At 42.3% G+C, this 23,921-nt stretch overlaps 1 protein-coding gene across 1 annotated transcript in view; it reads right to left on the bottom strand.

Annotated features, from left to right (window-relative positions):
- SUCLA2 (succinate-CoA ligase ADP-forming beta subunit) overlaps positions 1-23,921 on the bottom strand; it is a 145,911-nt gene that overhangs the window by 35,967 nt on the left and 86,023 nt on the right. Inside the window, exons 4-6 of the mRNA XM_030200494.1 lie at positions 21,439-21,601; positions 17,502-17,630; positions 14,681-14,819 (exon numbers count right to left, since the gene is read on the bottom strand). Coding sequence (XP_030056354.1) covers positions 14,681-14,819; positions 17,502-17,630; positions 21,439-21,601 — 431 coding nt within the window. The remainder of the gene's footprint in view (positions 1-14,680; positions 14,820-17,501; positions 17,631-21,438; positions 21,602-23,921) is intronic.

Genomic DNA, 23,921 nt, shown 5'->3' with positions numbered 1-23,921 from the left:
CCTGATACAGTAACTATTTATCTTTGCCTCCATGTTTACCTTTGCATCTGCATTGTCTTGAATGAGGAAGTCCAGATCTTCTTGCAACCAACTCATAAGAACATAATAGCAGCCATACTGGATCAGACCAATGGTCCATCTAGCCCAGTATCCAGCTTCCAGCAATGGCCAATCAAGGTCACAAGTACCTTGCAGAAACCCAATTAGTAGCAACATTCCATGCTATCAATCCCAGGGCAAGCAGTGGCTTCCCCCATGTCCATCTCAATAACAGACTATGGCCTTTTCCTCCAGGAACTTGTCAAAATAGCTCATGGCAGTGGGTGCAGATGGGATGATCCACCAGTAACTGAGAAAGCCAAGGCTACTGCTGAATTTAGCTTCAGAACACAAGAACCATCAAACCTAGTGGAGTTGGACTCTGCCTCCCACAAGCCCAGTATTATAAAGGAAAGATCAGTTATGCTGGCTAGCTCCAAAAACATAAGCAGATCTTAGGTTGGGGGATGTAGGCCGAATCTTTGGCTGTCTCCTCTGTCTGGTGCTGGGCTTTTGTGACTACTGATGTTGCTGTCTTTGCCTTTGTTACAGCCAGTAAAGCCTTTCCAGGTAAAACTATCTTCTGTTCAAGTGCTACTTTGTATCATTCCACGGTGCGACCACATCTCAAAAACTGTGGACAATTCTGGTTACCGCATCTGAAAAAAAGACATAGTAAAATTAGAAAAGGTACAGAGAATGGTTACGAAAATGATAAAGGGGATGGGATGACTTCTCTATGAGGAAAGGCTAAAGCGGCTAGGGCTCTTCAGCTTGGAAAAGGAACGACTGAGTGGAGATATGATAGAGATATATAAAATACTGAGTAGAGTGGAACAGGTAGAGGTAAACTGCTTGTTTACTCTTTCCAAAAATACTAGGACTAGGGGGCAAGCAATTAAACAAATAAGTAGTCAATTTCAAACAAACCGGATACAATATTTCATCTCTCATCATGTAATTAAACTCTGGAATTCGTTGCCAGAGAATGTGGAATAAGCAGTTAGCTTAGCAAGGTTTGGATAATTTCCTAAAAGAACAGTCTATAAGCCATTATTTAGATGGACTTGGGAAAATATACTGCTTATTTCTAGGATAAGCAGCATAAAATCTGTTTTACTCTTTTGGGATCTTGTCAGATACTTGTGACCTGGATTGGCCACTGTTGGCACCAGGATACTGGGCCTGATGGACCTTTGGTCTGTCTCAGTATGGCAACCCTTATGCTCTTATGTTCCTAGACATGCTGGTCTTCTCCAATGAAACAAGAGGATCAGAAGCAATGGTCTTTGATTGTCAACCGTCTCCTCCAACTTGTTAGCAAACAGAGCACTGGATTTGGACACATTTGGCTTTGAAGTTCTTGTAAAAGTTGGTGGATTAGTACAGCTATAAACTTGTTTGGGATATCTAAATATTCTAAGAGCCAAAAAAAAATAAAAGGTGCCTGCACTGGGCTCCAAAGTCCTCCTGAAGGGGAAGGCAATCTCCTTGGCCATTTTCCAGATGAACTTAGGTGAAAAGGCATTTTTTAAAATGTATTTGAATTTAAAACGCATCTTTTCATTAGTAGCTCAAGGTGAGCTACATGTAGGTGCAGCAGGTATTTCTATGTCCAAAGAAAGAACTCTAAGTTACACCTCACAATCCAAGCTGGTAGCCTAGGCAATGGAGAGTCAAGAGACTTGTCAGCTCACAAAGGACATAATTGCTAAAGTGATAATGCCAAGTCTAAAGTTAATACAGCAGACAACTCCTTACTGACCACTCAAATGAAATCAGAAATGATTAGACTATGAGGAATCTAAAAATGAATATACGTCCTCACCTTCATTAGGTATAAACACTGAGGTTTCTGGACAACCTTGAGTCAAGTTTCTAAATTCTAGATGCACAGGGTCAACACCTCCAGTTTCCCAAGGTCTGAAGAGGCACAGCTGAACCTCATAAGAACATAAGAATAGCCATACTGGATCAGACCACTAGTCCATCTAGCCCAGTATCCTGTTTCCAACAGTGGCCCATCCAGGTCACAAGTAACCGGCAGACACCCAAATAGTAGCAACATTTCATGCTACCAATCCCAGGGGAAGCAGTAGCTTCACCATAACTGTCTCAATAGCAGACTATGGACTTTTCCTTCAGAAACTTCTCCAAACCTTTTTTAACCCAGATACGCTAACCACTGTTACTACATCCTCCGGCAAAGAGTTCCAGAGCTTAACTATTCGTTGAGTGAAAAAATATTCCCTCCTATTTGTTTTAAAAGCGTTTCCATGCAACTTCACTGAGTGTCCCCTAGTCTTTGTACTTTTTGAAAGAGTAAAAAATGGATTCACTTCTATTTGTTCTATACCACTCAGGATTTTGTAGACCTCAATCATATCTCCCCTCAGCTGTCTCTTTCCAAGCTGAAGAGTCCTAAGCTCTTTACACTTTCCCCATATGAAAGGAGTTCCATCCCCTTTATCATTTTGGTCGCCCTTCTTTGAATCTTTTCTAATTCTGCTGTATCTTTTTTGAGATACAGCAACCAGAACTGAACACAATACTCAAGGTGAGGCCACACCATGTTTTGGCCACCGCTGCAAACTGGGCAGAAGATTTCGGCATATTGTCTACAACACCTAGATGTTTTTCTTGGATGCTGACCTCCAAGGTGTACCCTAGCATCAGGTAACTATGATTCAGATTATTCTTCCCAATAAGCATCATTCTGCATTTGTCAACATTAAAAGTTCATTTACCATTTGGATACTCAGTTTTCCAATTTCCTAAGATCTTCCTGCAATCTTTCACAGTCTGCATATGTTTACACAGTGTTTACTGTGAGTTTTTGCCTCTGCGGCAAGTTTCTCTTCATATTCTCTTTTAGCCTTCTTTATCAATGCTTTGCATCTAGCTTGACAGTTCTTATGCTGCTTATTTTCTTCATTTGGGTCCTTTTTTCATTCTTTGAGGGACATACTTTTGGCTCTAATAGCTTTTCACTTTACCTTTTAACCATGCTGGCTGTCATTTGATCTTCTTTCTACCTTTGTTAATAAGTAGAATGCATCTGGTCTGGGCTTCCAAGATGGTATTTTTAAACAACGTCCATGCTCGTTCTGTATTTTTCTTCTTTCTGGATGTGGGTGTTGACGCACCTCTATGCAATACTGGACAGACGCCTACCTCTCCAGGCGGATAGTCAATTGTTTTCAAACTTTGTTTCACTGGGCCTGAGATCAGGGCCCAACCTCTTGCTGCATAAGGCATTTTTTCTGGTCAGAAAGAGTATTTTGATGTGGAGACAGGCTGCTACTCCATCAGTCACTGCCTGGAGGAATGAACTTTTTAATTTAATGAAGATGGAAAGATTGGATGTTAGTGACGGTCTCCTAGGGCCTGGAAGACTTTTCAACAAATCTGGTCCCCAGTGTGGGATCATTTGCCACATCGTGCTCGTAGCTACCTGTTGAACATATAACTTGAAGTACTGAGGGTGGGGAGGGCAGGGAGGGTGGGGTGACAAGGTTTTGGTTTATTATTAATTGCGGATCAGAGTGCCATGAAAAAATATGTGCAGTCTAGTCTATTGTTGTGTCTGTTCTTTGGGTGGTGAAAAGGGGGAGGGGATGAAACTTGGGAGGAAAAAAAAAATATATATATAGTCTATCGTATCTCCTCCCCTTTCCCCCTACCTTTCTCCCAAAGTATACATGTTAACATCTAAGTCACTGACCATTTTAGTAGCCATCCTCTGGATCAGTTCCATTCTGTTCATATCCTTTTGAATGTGTGGTCTCCAGAATTATACACAGTACTTTAAATGAGGTCTCACTGGAGATTTAATATAGAGGCACTATCACCTCCTTTTTCCTACTGGCCACTCCTCTCTCTATGCAACCTAGAATCCTTCTGGCTTTTGCCATCACCTTTTCTTCCTGTCTGGCTGCCTGCCTTCAGATAAATGGATATGATCACCCCCTGGTCCCATTCTTCTTTCATCCACAGAAATACCTATTCTCCTGGGTTTCTGCAGCCAAAATGCATGACCCTGCATTTGTTTTTTTTGTATTGAATTTTAGCTGCCGAATTCTAGACCTTTCTTCAAGTTTTGCTAGACTCTCTTCCCCCCATGTTACCTGCACCATCCAGAGTGTCTACCCTGGTGCAGATAACCTTTCGCAACAGCCCTTCCACAATCTCTACAAAAATGTTACTGGTGACCCTGCACATTAGAGAGGTCAACACTACAGTATATTGACTATATTGATATTCTAACTGGATCGGAAACAAAGAGAACAATTTTAAATGTGAATTTCCTGGCTCATTTAGCTATCTTACAATTGCTCTCCTCCAATAAGACTAAAAATATATGCAGTGCTCCACAATGTGTATACTTTAGCAGAACTAAGGGGACATGTGAATAGTTTTAAACTGAAATTTTCTCTAGAAATAGGCATTTTTCCCATAGTTTTAAACTGAAACTTTTTCTAGAGGTAGAAACTAAACAGCCAAAATATCTTTTTCTAAATGGCAGTTATTTTCTGTTCCTTGGCTGCTGGAGGTAGCACATCCAGCGACCTCAATTAAGTGTTAATTAAGGTGTGGGGAAGTAGAATACTTGCATAGGTTGCTGAGTCAGCTTCAAAGAGCCTCTTTAAAAAAGGCCCTTTAGATTCAAAACTATATAAAGAGGAAAGGTCCCACTGAACTTTCTTTCTAAGAAGTTCAGAGAGAAGAGGACATTTCTCTGGTAAGTGAACACTATTTTGCCTGTGCTTTGGGAACTTAAAGATTGGGGTTTAAAGAAGGAATTGTAGGTTAGTGATAGGCAAAATAAAAATATAAAAAGCAAATTTTATCAACTAATCTCCATAGTCTTTTCCACTTAGTTTTAAAAACTTTGTACCACAGCATTAACAGATAGAATCTAGCAGGCACTGGAGGATCAAGTTTAGTCAACCTGGGTGGCAGCTGATGCCAATGCCACAGAGGCAGCACCGCGGTCGGGGACCCCACCACAGGAGAAGGGTCAGACACTGCTGCAGCAGACGGTACAGAAGGCGCAAACACTTCTAACTACAGATAGAGTTATATCTATGATTAACCCACATTTACTTAGGTTTCTGACTTTTAAAATATAGGACTAACTTCCAAACACTTATGTGTAAGAATAAAGTTCTCATTAAAAGCAGAATATTCCTTTTACCACAAACACACCTTACAACTTACATGCACTCACTTTTGAATCATTCTAGCATGATATACTTTCTTGTCACATAGCATTATGATGAATATGGACCACAATGATGGAACTGAATCAAAGTTTTGATGATGCAGAGTCGGGCAGTAATAACAATGGAGCAGATTACATGGAAGAGGAGCTAAGTATTTTGTTCTCAAGCTTCGATATACATGATGAATATTTATGTTTTAAAATCTGTCTGAGCTAGTTTTTAATGACTGAATGCTTGGGACAATTGGTACTTACATTATGAGGCCCCTTTAATAGTGCTTACTGCGTGCTAAATGCTGCACGCCTATTTTATACGTACACGCTACATGGCACTTAGCACATGCTAATGTCCATTAATGTGCTCTAAGCTTTAGTAAAAGGGCCCCTATATTCCATAATTTGAGTTTGCAATGTAAATGGATCAAAACTAACTTTTCACTGAAGGTATAGTTTCATACATTTGGGACTGATGATTGAAATCTGGAGCTCTCAGCACACTTATTAAAATGTACTGTTATGAGGGTCATGTTCTCTGATAGACCTTTATTTAATTTAATTTCTATTTTGGTGAAGGGTTTCTACTGATTTGCATCTTTTCATAGTGGGAGTCAAGCGTTTGTTGCTGCAGTTGGTCTAAGACTCAGAAGAGGTTGATGCACAGGACACCCAACAAAGAGTGAAGCCAGAAGTTGTACCCGCACTGCTGTGGCTAGTTTGGGGCCCAGCAGTACCAGAAAACATGGGATGATGACAAACTGGGATTAGTAGGAGCTGAGCTCATGATGCTACAGCTTTTTCTGGGCTCCATAAATTAGAATTATTAAAAGCTGATAACTAATCAAATGATACTAACTTATGTAACCTCCTTGTCTGCACATCTAGGCAGCTGCCTGATGTAAGCCCAGGAAGCTGGGTTTAAGGGATACATATCAAATTTGTTGGTTTGGGACCAGGAGCAGGACTCAGGTTTATCTGGGGTGGCCACAGCAAGGTGCACCAGTCTTTTACTCCATAATTCACTCTATACACAGTCTTTCTTTGTGAACCAAACTTTACTGTCCTCTAAATGATTTTAGACACAGTACACTTTATCTTCATTGATCAAGCAGTAACTATTTACAGTTCTTTCCTCCTCTCTCCAGACACAGATGAAAATACAACTAATGGTTACTTTAATTCCCTTAAATGGCTAAACCTACTCACCAGGTTGACGAGGGTCTTTCAAGCACACAGCTTAAGATATCTGCTGTTCAAATTAACAGATGTTAAACAAATTAACAGATGTTAAACATATATTGGTGCTCAGTTATTATTTGCTTAGTTTTTCCAGCTTCCAGTTGTTGGCAGGTGTCTCCAGTAGACAAGATGGTAATAAATGGTAGACTTATACCCAGTGGTGCGCTGGTAAATGTTTAACAACAGGCTATCTCCACGGTCCACCTCTGTGCCTCCCCTCCAAATTACAGAGCTGGCTATAGCTGGGGAGTGAGCCTGGGTTGGGGGGGGGGGGGGGGGGCAATGCATTACTCCAGGAAAAAAAAATTAAATGATCCCAGGTTCCAAGCTAATTCATGTTTAAAGTGGGATAAAATGCCATAAATAAGTAAATAAATATAAACTTTTAATGTTGAGCACCTGATTCTCAAAGTGGACATATTCCTAACACTATAATGAAAATAAAATGATTTTTTTCTACCTTTGACTGGTGACTTTGTTTTTCTGATCATGCTGGCCCAGTATCCGATTCTGCTGCTATCGGTCCTCTTAACTCCGTTTCCAGGGCTTCCTTTCCATTTCTTTCTTTACTTTCTGCTTTTCTTCTTCATTTCTTGCCCTACATCCATAAGTAAAAGCTGGGTCCTCCGCAGACTTGACTGTCCAGTGGATCCAGCTTCTGCCTATTTTCTTCATCCATGTGCAGTTTTTCTCCTCTCTTCCTTTTCCCTCATCTCATCTCTTTCCTCACTCTTCCCTCCCCTTCATCCATGTCCAGCATTTCTTCTCTCTCCCTTCCCTCTCCTCCATCCACCCATGTCCAGCAACCCTCCTGTCCCCTCCTCTCCCCTCCATCCACCCATGTCCAGCAACCCTCCTCTCCCCCCTGCCCTGCCCTCCATCCACCCATGCCCAGCAACCCTCCTCTCCCCCCCTGCCCTCCCCTCCATCCACCCATGTCCAGCAACTCTCCTCTCCATCCACCCATGTCCAGCAACCCTCCTCTCCCTCCTGCCATCCCCTCCATCCACCCATGTTAACCATCTTTCCAGCCTCCCCCCCAGCAGCCTATGTCAACCATCTACCTTACAGCCCCTCCCCTACTCAACGCCAGACATTTCCTGCCTTCTTCCAGCCCCCCCCCCCCCCCCCGTTTCTCGATCCCCAGGTCATCCATCATCTCCTGTCTGCCCTCATTTCCTTCCTGCCGCCGCCCTGCCTTTAAATATTGTATTTTTCCTCGAGTCGCAGCGCCGGCATTGAAAGCAGCAGGCTCGGCTCCAGCCTTCCCTCGCATGGTTCCGCCCTCGCGGAAACAAGAAATACATCAGAAGAGGGCTATCGGGGAGCTGAGGGCAGACAGGATGTACAACCTGCGGACCGGGGGAGCCTGCAGCTCACGGTGTGGGGGGAGGAGAGGCAAGCTGGCTCGCACTCGGTAAACAACCGGCTCGCAAGATGCCAATAAATTTAACAACCGGCTCTTGCGAGCCAGCTCCAGCACACCACTGGTTATACCCTCAGCTCTGTATAAATGGAAAAGGGCTCCCTGGTTGTTGTAGCAGAAATTTAGTAAGGGAGGGCAGGTTCCCAATTCATGTCTGCTAAAACAAGGACTGTTTTAGTTCTGTTTCTTGTCCGTAATCCTTCTTGAATCCTTGCTCCTCTAGCAGGTGCCTTTAATGGCCAATCTGTGAAGGTATGAACTGGCTGATTCTTTCAGTTAGGCTGCTATTTCAGGCATATGTGAATGGATCTCCCTGTAGTTGCAATCAGAGGCAGGAGGTGGACCTTAGACAAAGTGGGATAGCAAAAGTGGGCTTAAATACTCAGGAGTGTTCTACTACCAATAAAACCTTCTCTCTGAATATGGCAAGGCCTTCCCCAGACTTCTACCAACTTTTGGTACCTTCTAAACTGTCAGTTTCAGAGATTACCTATACTGAAATCTTCCTTAGCTAGCTGGAGCCATTTTTAGCAGGTGCAGGATGTACAGAGTTCAGCAAAAGGCCATGGCTAGAATGGGCCTCAGGAACAGTGCTAGGATAAATGCAGGTATCTCCTCCTATTGGCTGGATGATCTCTCCTTACTACCACCAGACAGCAGTGAGAACATCAACTCCAAATGGACCTTTAGGAAACAAAAGTGATAACTCAGGCAGTTTAACCTGCTGTATCTCTCATAATGTTACACTTAGAAAAAGTAATATGAAATAGTGTATTTCATATATTACCATGTATTAATATAAGTATTCATTGGTCTTTAAATATATCTGTGATGTTGGAAGCATACCTCAAATTAATTGAAAACGTCATCAGGACCATTCTAATGCTATAGTAGATGCGAGCAAAGGTCTGGGCTACAAACTTCATCTGTCTACATTAGACAGGAACAAAGCTTACCAAAATGCCATCCAGTAAAACCTCTATTTTTCTACTACCACCACCTTTAATAGCTACCAAAGTAAAATGCTACCTAATCAAAATGGTTTATTATAAACCAAGCTAGTGAAGTACACAACTGCTTATTAAAGACAGCATATATTTTTATCTTTGTGGGAAATATCCCCAGAAGTGCTTAATAAACTGCTTGAATAATTTATAACGTTTTCTTGTCAATTGGTAAGAGCCCATTAAGAAAGTAATTTTGCCAGACAGACAAAACAGGTAGAATCCCTTTCTGAACTAATCCACTATATGATAAACAATTTTAATGAACAAGTATAAATTAGTTCAAATAGTGCAAACAATGGTCTTCCACAGTTGCACTTATATCCTGTCACACAAGGCAAAAAGTTCATAGCAGCAGTGCTGTTATTCTCCAGGCAGATTAGAGAATGTAAGAACTAGTATGTATACCTCTGGTCACAAAGCTGCTGTTTATGTGCACAGCTTTCACTCATTATTCACAAACAGCAAAATGTGTGGGAGGCTGTTCTATCCCTGAAGAAATAGATTACTTATGTCAGTGAGAAAAAAATGCATGTTACATCTGTGGACAAGCAGGATAAGGCGGCCACACACACGACATCATCATATGACAGCGCCATCTCAGATCTGCTCCTTAAAGCTCAGAAAAGTCTGGAAGACTTTGAACATATGCCAGCATGTCTACACCTAGGGGCAACTGCCACACTTGCCAGTCCTTTTCATCTATGTGAATGAGTGTGACAGATTCTGCTCCCTCTCTCAACTCCTTTTCACCCACAATGGCAGACGATAAAACTCAGAAGAAACCAAAGAAATAAGCAAAGGACAAAACAAGAAAACCTAGTTTTAAAAAAAGTGTCAGCTGTGCACTAGAAACATGGCTCTCTCAGATACACACTACATTTGTGTCCATTGTCTTAATGGTCTCTCTCTACAGCACTGCAGTAAGGTGGCAGGTGATCATTCTTACCCTGCAGTGTCAGTGCAATCTCAGGGCAGTGGAGTCTGACCCTACGGCAGAGCGAGATAAGAGACTGTACTCCATCTACTTTGTGGTCCCAAAGAAGGGAGGCTCCATCTGGCCCATTCTGGATCTCAAAGGATTCAATGCTGGCCTAAGAGTCCAGCAATTTTGTATTGAGACAATGACTCGGTCATTGTGTCTGTACAGCTAGGGGAGTTTTTCACCTCCCTGGACCTTATGGAGGCTTATCTCCACATCCCCATTGTGAGTCATCACAGGCGCTATCTGTGCTTGTGTGTGCTGGGGCAGCATTTTCAGTTTTGAGCCTTGACGTTTGGCCTGGCTATGGCGCCCCACACGTTTTCCAAGGTGATGGTGGCAGTGCATCTACGGTGCCAGGGAATTTGAGTTCACCCGTACATGTATGGCTCAATGATACAGGCCGATTCAGAGGTAGAAGCCACACTGATCACCGCTCAAGTTATTTCTCTTCTGGAGTCTCTGGGCTGGGTGGTGAACTGGTCCAACAATCATCTGATTCCATCTCAGCTTCTGGAGTATCATGGAGTCTGCTTTGATATGGTCTGGGGGACGGTTTTCCTCCCAGAGGAATGCACAGGGAAGCTGAAGGCACATGTGTGTTGTTTGTACAAGCTCCCAATGCCCTCAGTCTGGGACTATTTGCAGCTCCTGGGCTCCATGGTGGTAACTCTGGAGATCATGCATTGTGCCTTAGGTGAGAACTCATATGTGCCCTTTCCAGCTAGTCCTGTTGTCATGATGAGCTCCGGTCTCTCAGGACTTCCATTGTCCTCTGCCACTCTTGCCCAGAGCAAGCGCTCATTCTATTCTGGTTGGACTGTTTGACTCGCCTGTTGCATTGGTGGGGGGAGGTCTCTGGATCCCATTCAGTGGGTGCTGGTTACTACGGATGCAAATCTCCTTGGTTGGGTAGGCTCACTGCCTGGGTCAAGAGCCACAGGGCACCTGCTCGAATTAGGAAGCATCCTGGTCTATCAATCATCTGGAGACATGGACAGTCCAGCTTGCCCTGCAGGAATTTCTGCCACTCCTGAAAGGGAAGGCAGTCAGAGTGATGTCGGATAATGCCACGGTGGTGGCATACATCAACAAGCAGGGTGGGACCCAGTGGCTCTTGAGGCGGCATGCCTCTGTCAATGGACACAGACACATCTGCAGGCTCTCTCAGTGGTCCATATTGCGGGCAAGGGCAATGTGCAAGCGGACTTTCTCAGCTGCTCTTTCTTGGATCTGGGAGAGTGGGAAATGGGTCAACAGGCCTTTCAACTCCTTCTGGACAATTGGGGGCCCCCTTCCAATTCAACTTGAAGGCGTCCCATGGTCAATGCGATGTTGGAATGTTTTTTCAGTTGATGGAGGGACCAGGCCTTACAGGGGATAGATGCCTTGGCCTGTGGTGGAGCCTCTGGTAGGCTGCTTATTGCGCAGGATTGTATGTCATCCTCATCTGGTCTTGCTGGTGGTGCTGGATTGGTCTTACAGACCACTGTACATAAATCTCAGGCACTTGTTAGTGGAGGACCCTCTTCCTCTGCTCAGTGGTCGGGGTCTTCTCAGGCAGGGACTGGAAGACATGGAAAATCCGGATACCTTTTGGCTTACGGTATGGTCATTGAGAGGCAGCATTTATAGAAGCGTGGGTTTTCTCCTGATGTGATTTCTACTCCAAGAAGTCCTCTATGTCTCTGGCTTATGTCAGGGACTGGCGTGTTTTTGAGTCCTGGTGTGGCGAACAGTCCCTGTCTCTCTGGAGGGCCAAGGTTCCAGATGTTTTGGTTTTCCTGCAGCATGGTCTGGATCTGGGGCTGGCATTGAGCTCTCTGAAGGTCCAGGTGGCTGTACTGTCCAGGTTTGGGGGGAAAGTGATCTCTATGGCTCTGTAGAAAGGGATGGCCTGGTTCCTAAAAAGGGGTGACGCATTTGCATCCCCTACATTGTTCTTCCCTTCGTGGGACCTTAATTTGGTCCTCAGGGCACTGTCTGAGGCTCCATTAGAGCCTTGCACTCAGCTTCTATTTAGGACCTAACTCTTAAGATGGTGTTTCTGATGGCCATCTCCTCTGCATGATGGGTCTCGGAGCTCCAAGCACTGTAATGTCAGGACCCATGTCTCTCCTTCTCGGAGGATTCAGTCTCTTTGTGTCTGGTCTCATCCTTTCTACTGAAGCTAATGCTGCCATTTCATTTAAATCAGGAAGTCTGTTTGTACTCCTTTGTGGCAGGGTGTTCAATTCCTGCGGATCATAAGCTTCACAGGCTGGACGTTACTTCAACATCCAGAAGATGAATGGGTTTTGTCTCTTGGATCACCTCTTTGTGCTTTTTCACAGCCCTTGGAGGGATCAGGCAGCCTCTAAAGCCTCCATTTCGAGGTGGATCAAGGCGGCTATAGAATCCATTTATATCTTCAGGAATTGTCCAGTGCCTCGGGGCTGAAAGTCCACTCTACTAGGGCACAGACCACTTCCTGAGGAGATTTGCAGGGCAGCGACTTGGTAGTCTCTCCATTCCTTTGCTAAGCAACCAAGGTTGGATGTATTGGCCACAGCCCATTTGGACTTTGGTAGAGCTATCATTTGGGGGGGGGCCTTGTCTTCTATGCTTGAACAGTTGCATAATGGATCTTTCCAGAGAGCACCATCAGTCTTATATCCTAGAAAGAGGTCGCTGGTGTAAAACCCTCCGTTCTCTACCTCCATCTGCTGGTAGGAGGTGATAACAACCCATTGGTGCAGAATGGTATCACTGACTAAAGAAAAGAAAATTATCAGGTAAGCAGATTAAGGTATAATTTCACCTTTGCTGTATTTAAAACATGCATTCCAGGAAAAAAAGTTCTTTATAAAGGCAATATATTTTTATGGACTAATATCACTTCATTTTTATTGTTAATTGACCTTTACAGTATGTCTACTATACAAGTGAAACAACAGTGATAACACCACTTTAAAATACAATGTGTAATCCCAAAGCAACACTTCAAAATATCACCATGATCAACTTGTCCTGACAAAAAGAATGCCTGCTACAGGGGATCAAAATCCACATAATGAAACTCACTGCAGTTGGTTAATGTATTCTCCAATACCTGTCTTTTACAGAAGTGGAAAAGCAAAAAAAATGTACTCAGGCTCATATACGTTAACATTTCTTCAGGAAAATGAATGCTCCCTGAACCTCTTTTTAATGACACTGCCTTACATCAGGGACGTTTTCGTCTTCCAGAACCACAATTAAGGTCTTGTAAATAAATTAATATTTTTGCAACATCCAGGCCTCTATGCTGCTTCCTTAATTTGAAGTAGCAGCCACTATATCATGAACAGAAAGGTGACTAATAGGATGGAATATAAATCCATTTCTATAACATTTATCAAATTAAGCTAAACCTACATTAAGGGCCCTGTTTACTAAGGTGCACTAGTGTTTTTAGCGCATGCTAAAATTAGCTTGCGCTAAATGCTAGAGACACCCATACACCAAGCCGTCTCTAGCGTTAGTGTGCGCCGCTAGCATGCTTATAGTGCGGCTTAGTAAACAGGGCCCTAAGTTTTTCAATAAAGACACCACCCACCTACGATTCCTGTATACAAAAATACTTTTAAATGAATGAAACCTCAAATCTCCAAGTAGGGGAATACATACAAACTTCATTTACCCACCAATATATCAGGAGTCCATAATAGAGGGAAAAAAGAACCAATAACGGAGAAAAGCAATTGGTTCCAAAAAAATCCTCCCATACACAACTAAACAGGAATCAGTGAATGAATGCACTTTAACAAACTCAAAAAAAGTTCTATTTTCTAAAACTGCTATACAACTATCAAAACAGCATTGAATGAGCAGGTCTGCAAAATCTTCAAAAACACATAACCAAAAATTCAAACACCTGTACTTATCTCACAGAGAGAGATTATGAAAACCAGCCTGGAACGGCTTGAAATGGCTTATACTGCATGTTCACACCGCATATTTGCATACTTCCGAGTCTTCCCTTCCAATATTGTCCGATGATGAAAAATCATGCAACAAAATAATACTAGCAGTGCACAGCTGTCCCTCTTTATAATCCTCAACAAGAGCGCCTTATTTTGCTGTAGCTTGCTGCTGCAGGAAGACACGTGCCTGTAGAACTTCTTGGATGGTGTCTTTATTAACAACCTCACGCCTATGTTTACTAAGATGCACTACTGGCGCGTTAGCATTGTTAACGCGCCCACAGAAATGTATAGGCGCGTTAAAAATGCTAACGCACCTTAGTAAGCATACCCCTTAATGTAGGTTTAGAATAGTCTTGAGTATTAGTTTGTTATCCCTATTTTTTGCTTGATTTATCAGATTAACCAGTTTGTAAACTGACCTACTACACCATGTTAAAATCAGGAGTAGCCTAATGGTTAGTGCAGCAAGCTTTGATCCTGGCGATCTGGGTTCGATTCTCATTGCAGCTCCCTGTGACCTTGTGCAAGTCACTTAGCCTTCCATTGCCCCACTTACAAAAACTTTGATTGTGAACCCTCTAGGGACAGAGAAAGAACCTGCATATAATGTGTACTATGCTGCGTAAATCTAGTATCACTATAGCAATGATCAGTAGTAGGAATAATAGTAGTAGTTGCTATACCATGCATTAATGGCCAATATTAATGTGGTTTACATTACAGTGAGTGGGGCCTATTTACTAAAGTGTAACAATAACACACATTAAAAAGTAGTACACTTTAGTAAATCTGCCCCTTAGAAAATTAGGAAATGTACCTTACCAATTCCTGATGAATCTTCAACCATTGGGTTTATTTCTATCATTGTGGCATCATATTTCATAAAGAGATTGTAGAGTTTAATCATGCACTCTGCTGCTTCGTCTAGCAGGTTAGGAGGGAACCCCATTTTCTGTGCGAGCTGAAATTGAATAAAACACTCTATGTAAAAGCCAGATAGTAACTTGTTTTACATGACAAAAGATTCTAAAGGTTTTAAATTTTATTTATGATTCAGCGCTTAATTTTAGGGGAATATGCATTTAAGTTAGCTGCATTTGCTGATGACCGTTGGTTCTTGTGCAACATCCATGTAGTTCTGTTCTGGTATTGTTGGAAAGTCTCCAAGAATATAGTAATTTTTCAGGTTTCAAACTGAATTGAATAAATCAGAAGTATTGGTGAGTTCATTGGCTCAAAGAGAAGAGTGGGGGGACGGACAGTTTTCCTTTGAAATGGGCTGGGGGAGAGGGCGTTTCACTATCTTGGAATTCAGATTACTTTTACAGTAAAATAGTTGTACTAAATAAACATGGATAAATTGTTGAGGGATACATGGCAACAACTGGTGATGTGGAATAATTTATCATTGTCACTTATGGGGAGGAGCAGCCTTTTTAGGATGATAACTTTCCCCCGATGGTTGTATGTCTTCCATGTTTTGCCTCTACATCTCTTACTTAAAGATGTTCTAACATTGCAGAGGACTTGCAGAAAGTTGTTTTTTTTTTTTTTGGGGGGGGGGGGGGGGGGAATGGAATCTAAGATGCCGATGGCATATTTGTATGGAACATGGAGTAAGAGGGGGCCTAGGGATTTCCCCATCTAAAACGTTATAATTAGGCATATCTGTTACATCGTTTAAAAGACTGGATATGGGGTTCTGAAGACTTTACATCGATGGGCTAGGAGGCGCCTTTTTTGCTCCATGGCATTTTAATTCCCTGATGCATGCCCGCCTCCTAAGGTGCGTCGCAGTGTCCTTTTACAATCCTTGAGATTTTTATGGAAAGAAATTTTAGTTTATTGGAAACAAAATACGACAGTAGTGATATGCTGCCATTGGTGAGGAATGTGGATTTTAGTCCAAGTATGCATAATCCAGTTTTTCGATGATGGACGGATTCTGGGCTTTCATTAGTGGAACAGCTAATTGGAGAGGATGGCTGCATGTTATCTTTTGAGGCGCTCAGACACAGGCTGGTGATTGAGGGGGACTTTTATGCATATATCCAGCTGAGGCATTATTTACAGAGGTTGTCTTCCCACCTGGGTGCTCAGATGCATGATTTGCTACATGGGGATGCTTTCAGTAAAGTCTGTCTCTATCTGCATAAAGCTTTGGGTACCCTTTTGCCTTTCAAGGATTATGGTATACTGGTGGAGGCCTGGACTAAAGATTTGAGATATGGGGAATTGATTATTGAGATCCCCCAAACAGTATTTGGAACTGAGTTATGGGAATGTCAATATCGTATTTTAAACAGAGCATACAGTTCTCAGAGGCAGGCCTTACACAGCTATTTGTTCTAAATGTAATGGCACTGATAATACCTTTTTCCATGTCATGTGGGGCTATGCTCATATTCAAACCTTTCGGGGGTGAATGCACAACGTTTTGAATTGCCACATGCCAATCACCTGGAAAGGCGTCATACTCAATAAGAAAGAAGCCTATAGGACTCAAGGAAGATGTGCGAAGCTTTTATTAGTTAAGGCTAATACCATCGGTAAAAAGTGTATTCTCAATCACTAGTTGAAGGAGGCGGCCCCCTCCTTCTGGTATTGGCACAATAAATTTCATTCTTTAATGATTTCATACTTTAACAATTTGAGAGTCCTATAGTATGAAATGGACATTAAAGAGACAAACAGCATTTCTTTTGGTAAGGAGTGGTTACCTTTCTATCTTATCACCTACAGTCTGCAGTTTTAGTCTTAAATAAGTTTCAGGACAAGATTTAGATACTCTTCTAGGATAAGGATGTTCTTTATAGACTAGGGTAGGTTCGGGGGAGGGGGTATCCTTTCAGAGTAAGCATCTGGGCTTGATCCCCAAAACAGTATCTTACTTGCTAGACCAACCAAGGCTGTGGATGCTGTGCAGTATGAAATCATAGCCAATGAAGGGGAAAGGAAGGGGACTGAGTCAGTCACAGCAGCAGTTCAATATTTAAATGTTTATATGAAATCATCCATCTTATTTTGCAAGGTTTCTGTTCTGGTTTGCTGCAGGCACAGCATTAATTTCCTCCCAGAAACACCTTTTGGTATGTGCAGTAGTTGGAAAGGAGTGTTTGACAAGTGCTCATCAGGCAATTTTTAGCTGTTATGCACCTACTCTTTGAAACATGCTTCCCTTTATACAGCAAAGATTCAATAAAAAAACATTTCTGATCGAGCAGAAAGCCCAAATGAATAGGTAGAAATGGCTGAGTCAAAAAAAATATCATCCAAAGTTAAGGCAGCAAGAAGTGGCATAAAAATAAAAATGCTCTTTATTCATGAATGGAGGACATATTCTCCCACTACTGAAGTTGTAGAGTTAGAACTCAGTCTCAAAGATTTCCCAAAGTTGCAAGACCGCAGGCAAGCCAGACTGTAGTACAAGAGCCTGGGTTACGATTACAAACTAGCTTCAAATGATCTTGCTGGGCTCAACCAATTCTGATTTTATTTGTCTCACCACATTAACAAATATGCATTCTTGTTTTTCTTACTAAAACTAGAACATGGACACAATTGGCCAAGAAAATTACAAATTAAGAGGAGAGAAAGACATCATTCAAAGAAAAGTAGCTCTAGAATAAAATTCTGACAGTACCCAAACAGCTTGCTCCTTTTTGATGCCTTCCACAATGTCGATAGGTTCCTTAACGATTGCATCTGGATTCTCTGCTGCAACATCTTCAATATTTACACCACCTTGGGAACTGCCTATAAGTACAGGACCCTAGGAAAAAATAAGCAAATGAACATTGCAAGAACAGATTTTGTTTACTGTACTAGCCTTTCAACCATTTTACAAGCTGGCAAACTGCAATAACCTGAATGAGGGTATTTTTCATTTATATATCCTAAAAATATGTATTTTTTTTAATGTTGCCTGGCAATACATATGTATACTGCAATCACTAGAGAGGAACAAGATTTTATAATGTTATTGAGAAAAGAAAATCATGCAATATTTTCACAAGTTGGTGTGAATGATATATTTAAACACTACACTGGTACACTGTGACACTCCAAGCACGTTTCTCACCTGCTACAGTGTCACACAACCATGCTCTCTTTTTTTTCCTTCTTCAAATTTTGCCCCTTTGGCTCTTGGTAGCTTCTGTTGCCTGACCTTTCCTCAGACAGTTCTGTATCTTGGAGGAGAACTGTGCTTCCTTCAAGATGCAACCTCAGCATAGGGTTACCATATGTCCGGATTTACCCAGACATGTCCTCATTTTGAGGACATGTCTGGGCAACCGGGCGGGTTTTGCCAGCCTGCCCGTTTGTCCAGAAATCCGGACAAACGGGCAGATTGCTAGCCTCCCCTCCCCTTAGTTACTACTGCCCTGGTGGTCTAGTGACCTCTTACGCCTTCGGGCCAGGAAAGAGCCCCCTCTTTCCTGCCCGGAGCGCTGCCCTGCACGCATCCTTCCTGTTGGTGATCTCAGCGCCGATTCAAAATGGGTGTCGAGAGTTGAAGTGACCTCGCGAGACTTCAACTCTCGGTGGCCATTTTGAATCGGCGCCCAGATCACCAACAGGAAGGATGCATGCAGGGCAGCGCTCCGGGCAGGAAAGAGGGGGCTCTTTCCTGCCCCGAAGAGGTCACCAGACCGGCTCACCGGTCTTTAATTTCCTGGATCTCCTCAGGAACCTTTTTTAAAAATTGGTGTTACACTGGCCATCCTCCAATTTTCCGGTATCATGCTTGATACAATAGTTCCGCAAGTCCATTTTTCAATTCTATCAGTACTCTGGGATGAATACCATCCAGTCCAGGAGATTTGCTACTCTTCAATTTGTCAAATTGCGCCATTACATCCTCCAGGTTTATAGAGATTTCATTCAGTTTCTCTGACTTGTCAGCTTTGAATACCATTTCTGGCAACGGTAACTCTCTAGTAGAGAATCCACAAACGTGGAGAACTCAACGAAATCCCATGGATAGTCACAATATAACAAAACAGTGGGTAAAAAACCAGGAGTTCCAGAGTGAAGATGAACCAAACTTTATTAATCAGTATATTAACTCGACACAACGTTGTGTTTTGGCCAAAGGGCCTACATCAGGAGTCTACAAATAAAAACAATATATAAACAAAATATAAAAGAATATAATACTAAAAACAAATGATAATACATATCTAAACGGTAACTCTCTGAAATCTTCCTCGGTGAAGACAGAAGCAAAGAATTCCTTAAAAAATTACAAACAGATTAAATACTGCTGCCCGCTTTATATGCAGTGATCCTTGCTTTGAAGCAGCTTCCCCTCTCTTGTTAAAACTTCACTGGCTTCCCACAAACACCTTTAAAATATGCATGACTGTTTACCAAATCAAATACAGTTTATCACTTTCATACATGCAAAAACTAATTGATTTACTGTCACGTAACACACCATGCAGCATGCAGACTTGCCCGATTACCACTGCACTAGAAAAAAAAACTTTTCCCAGCATGCCGGAAATAGCACACACACTTGAGCCAGATATTCCATTGGGCTGGTGGTAGTTCCGATTTAGTGTGTAGTAAGCTCACGTTGGACTTACTGACGCTTTGCAAAAGGATCCCTAAGTGACTTGCCCAAGATCACAAGAAGTTACAGTGGGAATCAAACCCAGGTTGCCAGGATCAAAGCCCACTGCACTAACCACTAGGCTACGCCCCATTCCTAGGTCAATTAAGAGGAATGAAGACATGAATATCCCCCGTTTTCTTGAATACCATTTTGCGTTTATTCTGTGACAGGCGATATAAAGAATGAATGATACACTTGAGGACACAGACCCTAGGTGGCTCACCTTGGAGAGAAGGTTAAGGGAGCCACAATATTCTGTTGCCTACTGGGACGCACCTGCTGATGAGCTTCCAACAAAATCCTGACAGGGCACTTACAGTCAAAGAATTAATAAAATTATACAAGGTTCAGCAGGTTTCAGTCTAGAACTCACTTTCTAACGGTCAGTCTGGGTGCAGAAGGGCTCGGTTTTAGAGCAATCTGGGAAGCTGGACTTGGAACTTCTCTATCCAATATCCAGTGGTATAACTTCTGGAAGCACATTAGACGTTCTATTTCAGTATCTTTGTCACAGTCCCTCTACTTTATGGCCCATAGGATCAAGCCGCATAAATTCAATAATAGAATATCAAGTTTATACTGGCTCTGTTTATTGGATACAGGCACACTTGATCATCAATTCTTCTGTCCTACTCTTCTGAGCTTATGAAACAAGTCTGACAGAAAATTCTGGAAACATTGTGAATATAGTGTCCCTATCATATCTTTCAATTATAATCAGTCCCCTTCAGGAGGGGCAGAAATCAGTACATAAAAATGTGAGATTAATTGGGGTTACGATAGCAATTGTGAAGCGACTGGCACATGGAAAAATAATGCACTACTAAATATTCACTTCTAGTGGAACATTCTATGCCTTATAAATATGAAGCCAATAGAGCAGAAAAGAAAGGCAGTTGGAACATTTTCTTAGCATATGGTCCCTGATGCAGAGTTTCTGTCTGCTCTAAAATATATAGCAATTCTATTTACATCCTCAGAAGTTTGAGGGGGGAGGGGAGTTCTTGCTAAGTCCTGCAAATCTGTATAGTTGAACTGTGTATTGTATTTTCTTAATTTCTGTTCTTAAGAAATTCAATAAAATAGCAAACTTTTTGAGATAGGGGATTAAAGGAGTAAGAGTGCTTAATTTGGACCTCAAATGTTATTTTAAACATTTCATTAATGTTGTCACCTTCCCTTTTCTCCCTGGCTGGTTATTAAACTGCCTGTAGCATCATGTATGAAAACTGCCCATGCAGCACATGCCATAGCACTGCAGGACTGGCACTATATAACACACATTGAGGCATATTTTCAAAGCACTTTGGGAGGCTAAGTTCCATAGGTTTCTATGGAACTTTGGGAGGCTAAGTGCTTTGAAAATGAGCCCCATTGCTTTCCAATTGCAAAAATGTAAGCAAAGCTAGAAGGGAGAAAACAAATACATTTTAGCACCAAAAAAAAACAAATCCTCAAAATCAAGCACTCTGTTTTCCTATTTTAGTTAAGGTAAGAAACACTAAACAAATAACTATTTTTTTAAAATCTGAAAAGCAGGCTTTTTTTACTTTTCCCCATTATACTGAAGTTATTCCAGCACCAAAACAAAACTTTTGTAGTATTGTTTTACTGCCCCCAAGTGGCAAATGTGAAGCAGCAGCAAACATTATCTCACTAAAAACCTTTAAACAAAACCCTAAGCATGGTAAAGGCAGTAGTTCATAAATATTTGGATCTGAGAAGTAGTTAATTATTCAAAACCCTCCAGGAAATGCTCAAAACAAAATCATCATTAAAGTACTACACAGCATGGCAAGCAAAAAACTAAAGGTTTCACTGGGCTCCTGACACGCACAACTGCACTTTATGATTCACATTTTTAAACCCTGACTTTATTCATATGAACAGCAACAATGGTGCATTTTCTGAGCAGAGGTGAATACAAAGAAAAAAAACTCTTACTCATATGGTTACTCACTTGAAATGACCTTTCCATTGCAATTGCAAAATAGTATTCCCTCCTGGGATACCGGCGCTCGCAGATAAACACGTGATTGCATATCCTGCCCTTTTCTCCGGTTTGCTTGGTGAACAGTTTCTTCCCAATCATTCTGGAGGAAATGTCTTTAGCTTCTTCTGGACTACAATACAAGCAGTTCAGAATGAAACGAAATTATGTGATTTAGAAATAAAAGGAGAAATTAGGTCTTACCTGATGATTTTCTTTCCATTATTCCTTTCCACTATTCTAGAACTTGTAGGACAGTTGTGTCTATCAACCGGTGGAGATAGAGAACTGAAAACTGACATATCTCTCTTGGCATCCAGTTCAACTCCTCAGTATTTACGTAGACAAGCAGTAAGGAGAAACTCAGAATAAACACAACTACCTTAAACAACTCACTAACCTAACACTAAACAGACAAGCAAACATGTGGACCTCTCTCATCCTCTGGGCAACCTGTAGAGAACAAAAGATATGTAGGAAGCACCATGCAAGTTGACAGTCATTATTTGACCAGTTACTCTGCACTGACTAAACATCTCAGAAACCTTGGGCACGCCTCTAGAATAGTGGGAAGGACTAATGGAAAGAAAATTAATCAGGTAAGACCTCATTTCTCCTTCTATTACATAGCTTCCCACTATTCCAGAACCTGTGGAATGTTTAAAAGCAATCCCTAAAGTGGGTGGGCTCCTGGCGCCACCACCCTGAGGAGACCAAAGCCCCAAAACTGGCTTCTGAATGTGTCACAACGTCCACCCTTTAGTGCTTGGCAAAGGTATGCTGGGCCAACCATGTCTCCGCCTTGCAAATATCTGCCAGAGACAGTAAGGTAGTCTACACCCAGGATGTCGCTGTACACCTCATAGAACGAGCCCACAAGGCCTGAGGAGCCTTCTTCCCCACAAGCAAATAAGCTGATATGGTGGTCTTCTTCAGCAATCTAGCAATTGTGGGATTGGAAGCCCCGGGGCCAAGCCTCTGCTAACCAAAAAGCACAAATATTCTGTCTGATTTGTGGAACTCATTTGCAACTTCCAGATATCTAATTATTATTATTAGGATTTATTTATCGCCATTTTGAAGGAATTCGCTCAAGACGGTGTATAGTAAGAATAGATCAAACATGAGCAATAGGAAATTAGAGCAGTAAAAATATTCGAACAACAATACAAAGTATGGCATAGTATACTACTTAAAAAGAAGAAAAAAGTGGAAAAACACAACTTCAAGAGATCAATCCGAGAAAGGGGGTGAGATGCTCCAGGAAAACTTTATTAGGGACCCTACACGGTCCGTTTAACCCCTTTTGTGCCTATGGTATACTACTTGCAATGACAACACAATATGTAGTAGAACATTATAATTGGTAGTGAAGGGTAAGGCAAAGTAGTAACATATAGATGAGTAACAGTAGGAAGAATTAGAAAGTAAGGTGATTGATTTGAAGAAAGTTGAACGTGAGGTAAGAGAGATGGTTAAATATTATCTCAGCTAGGGTAGGAGTGGATAAACATGTCCCGCTGCAGTATGTGCACCCCGAGTCAATCCTTGTGTGTGTGAGTGAGACTAACAAGTTAGTTACTTCTTCCATTAAAGGCTTGGTTGAAGAGCCAAGCTTTCACCTGCTTCCTGAAGTAAAGGTAGTCTTGTGTTATGCGGCGCCTTTCAGGCAATGCATTCCAGAGTGTGAGGGCCCTGCAGTGGACTTCAGAAAAAGCTCCCAGCTACATAGCTCCCTTACCTTGTGTGCTCAGCACCCCAAAACCCACTAACCACAACTGTACACCACTACCATAGCCCTTATGGGTGAAGGGGGGCACCTACATGTGGGTACAGTGGGTTTGTGGTGGGTTTTTAAGGGCTCACATTTACCACCACAAGTGTAACAAGTAGGGAGGGATGGGCCTGGGTCCGCCTGCCTGAAGTGCACTGCACCCACTAAAACTCATCCAGGGACCTGCATACTGCTGTCATGGAGCTGGGTATGATATTTGAGGCTGGCATAGAGGCTGGAAAAAATATTTTAAAAAATGTTTTTGAGGGTGGGAGGGGGTTAGTCATCACTGGGGGAGTAAGGGGAGGTCATCCCCAATTCCCTCTGGTGGTCATCTGGTCAGTTCGGGCACCTTTTTGTGGCTTGGTCGTAACAAAAAAAGGACCAGGTAAAGTCGTCCAAGTGTTCGTCAGGGACGCCCTTTTTTTTCCATTATGGGTCAAGGACGCCCATGTATTGGGCATGCCCAAGTCCCGCCTTTGCTACGCCTCCGACACGCCCCCGGGAACTTTGGTCGTCACCGTGACGAAAAGCAGTTGGGGACGCCAAAATCGGCTTTCCATTATACCGATTTTGGCGACCCTGTGAGGACGCCCATCTTGCGATTTGAGTAGAAAAATAGGCGGCCTTCTCTTTCGAAAATAAGCATGATAGTACATGTGTATCCGGCCAGCGCTGC

Source organism: Microcaecilia unicolor, chromosome 4, assembly GCF_901765095.1.
Source record: "Microcaecilia unicolor chromosome 4, aMicUni1.1, whole genome shotgun sequence".
NCBI lineage: Eukaryota > Metazoa > Chordata > Amphibia > Gymnophiona > Siphonopidae > Microcaecilia > Microcaecilia unicolor.
The sequence above is the reverse complement of the archived record's forward strand: the minus strand, read 5'-3'. Positions and strand labels throughout refer to the sequence as shown.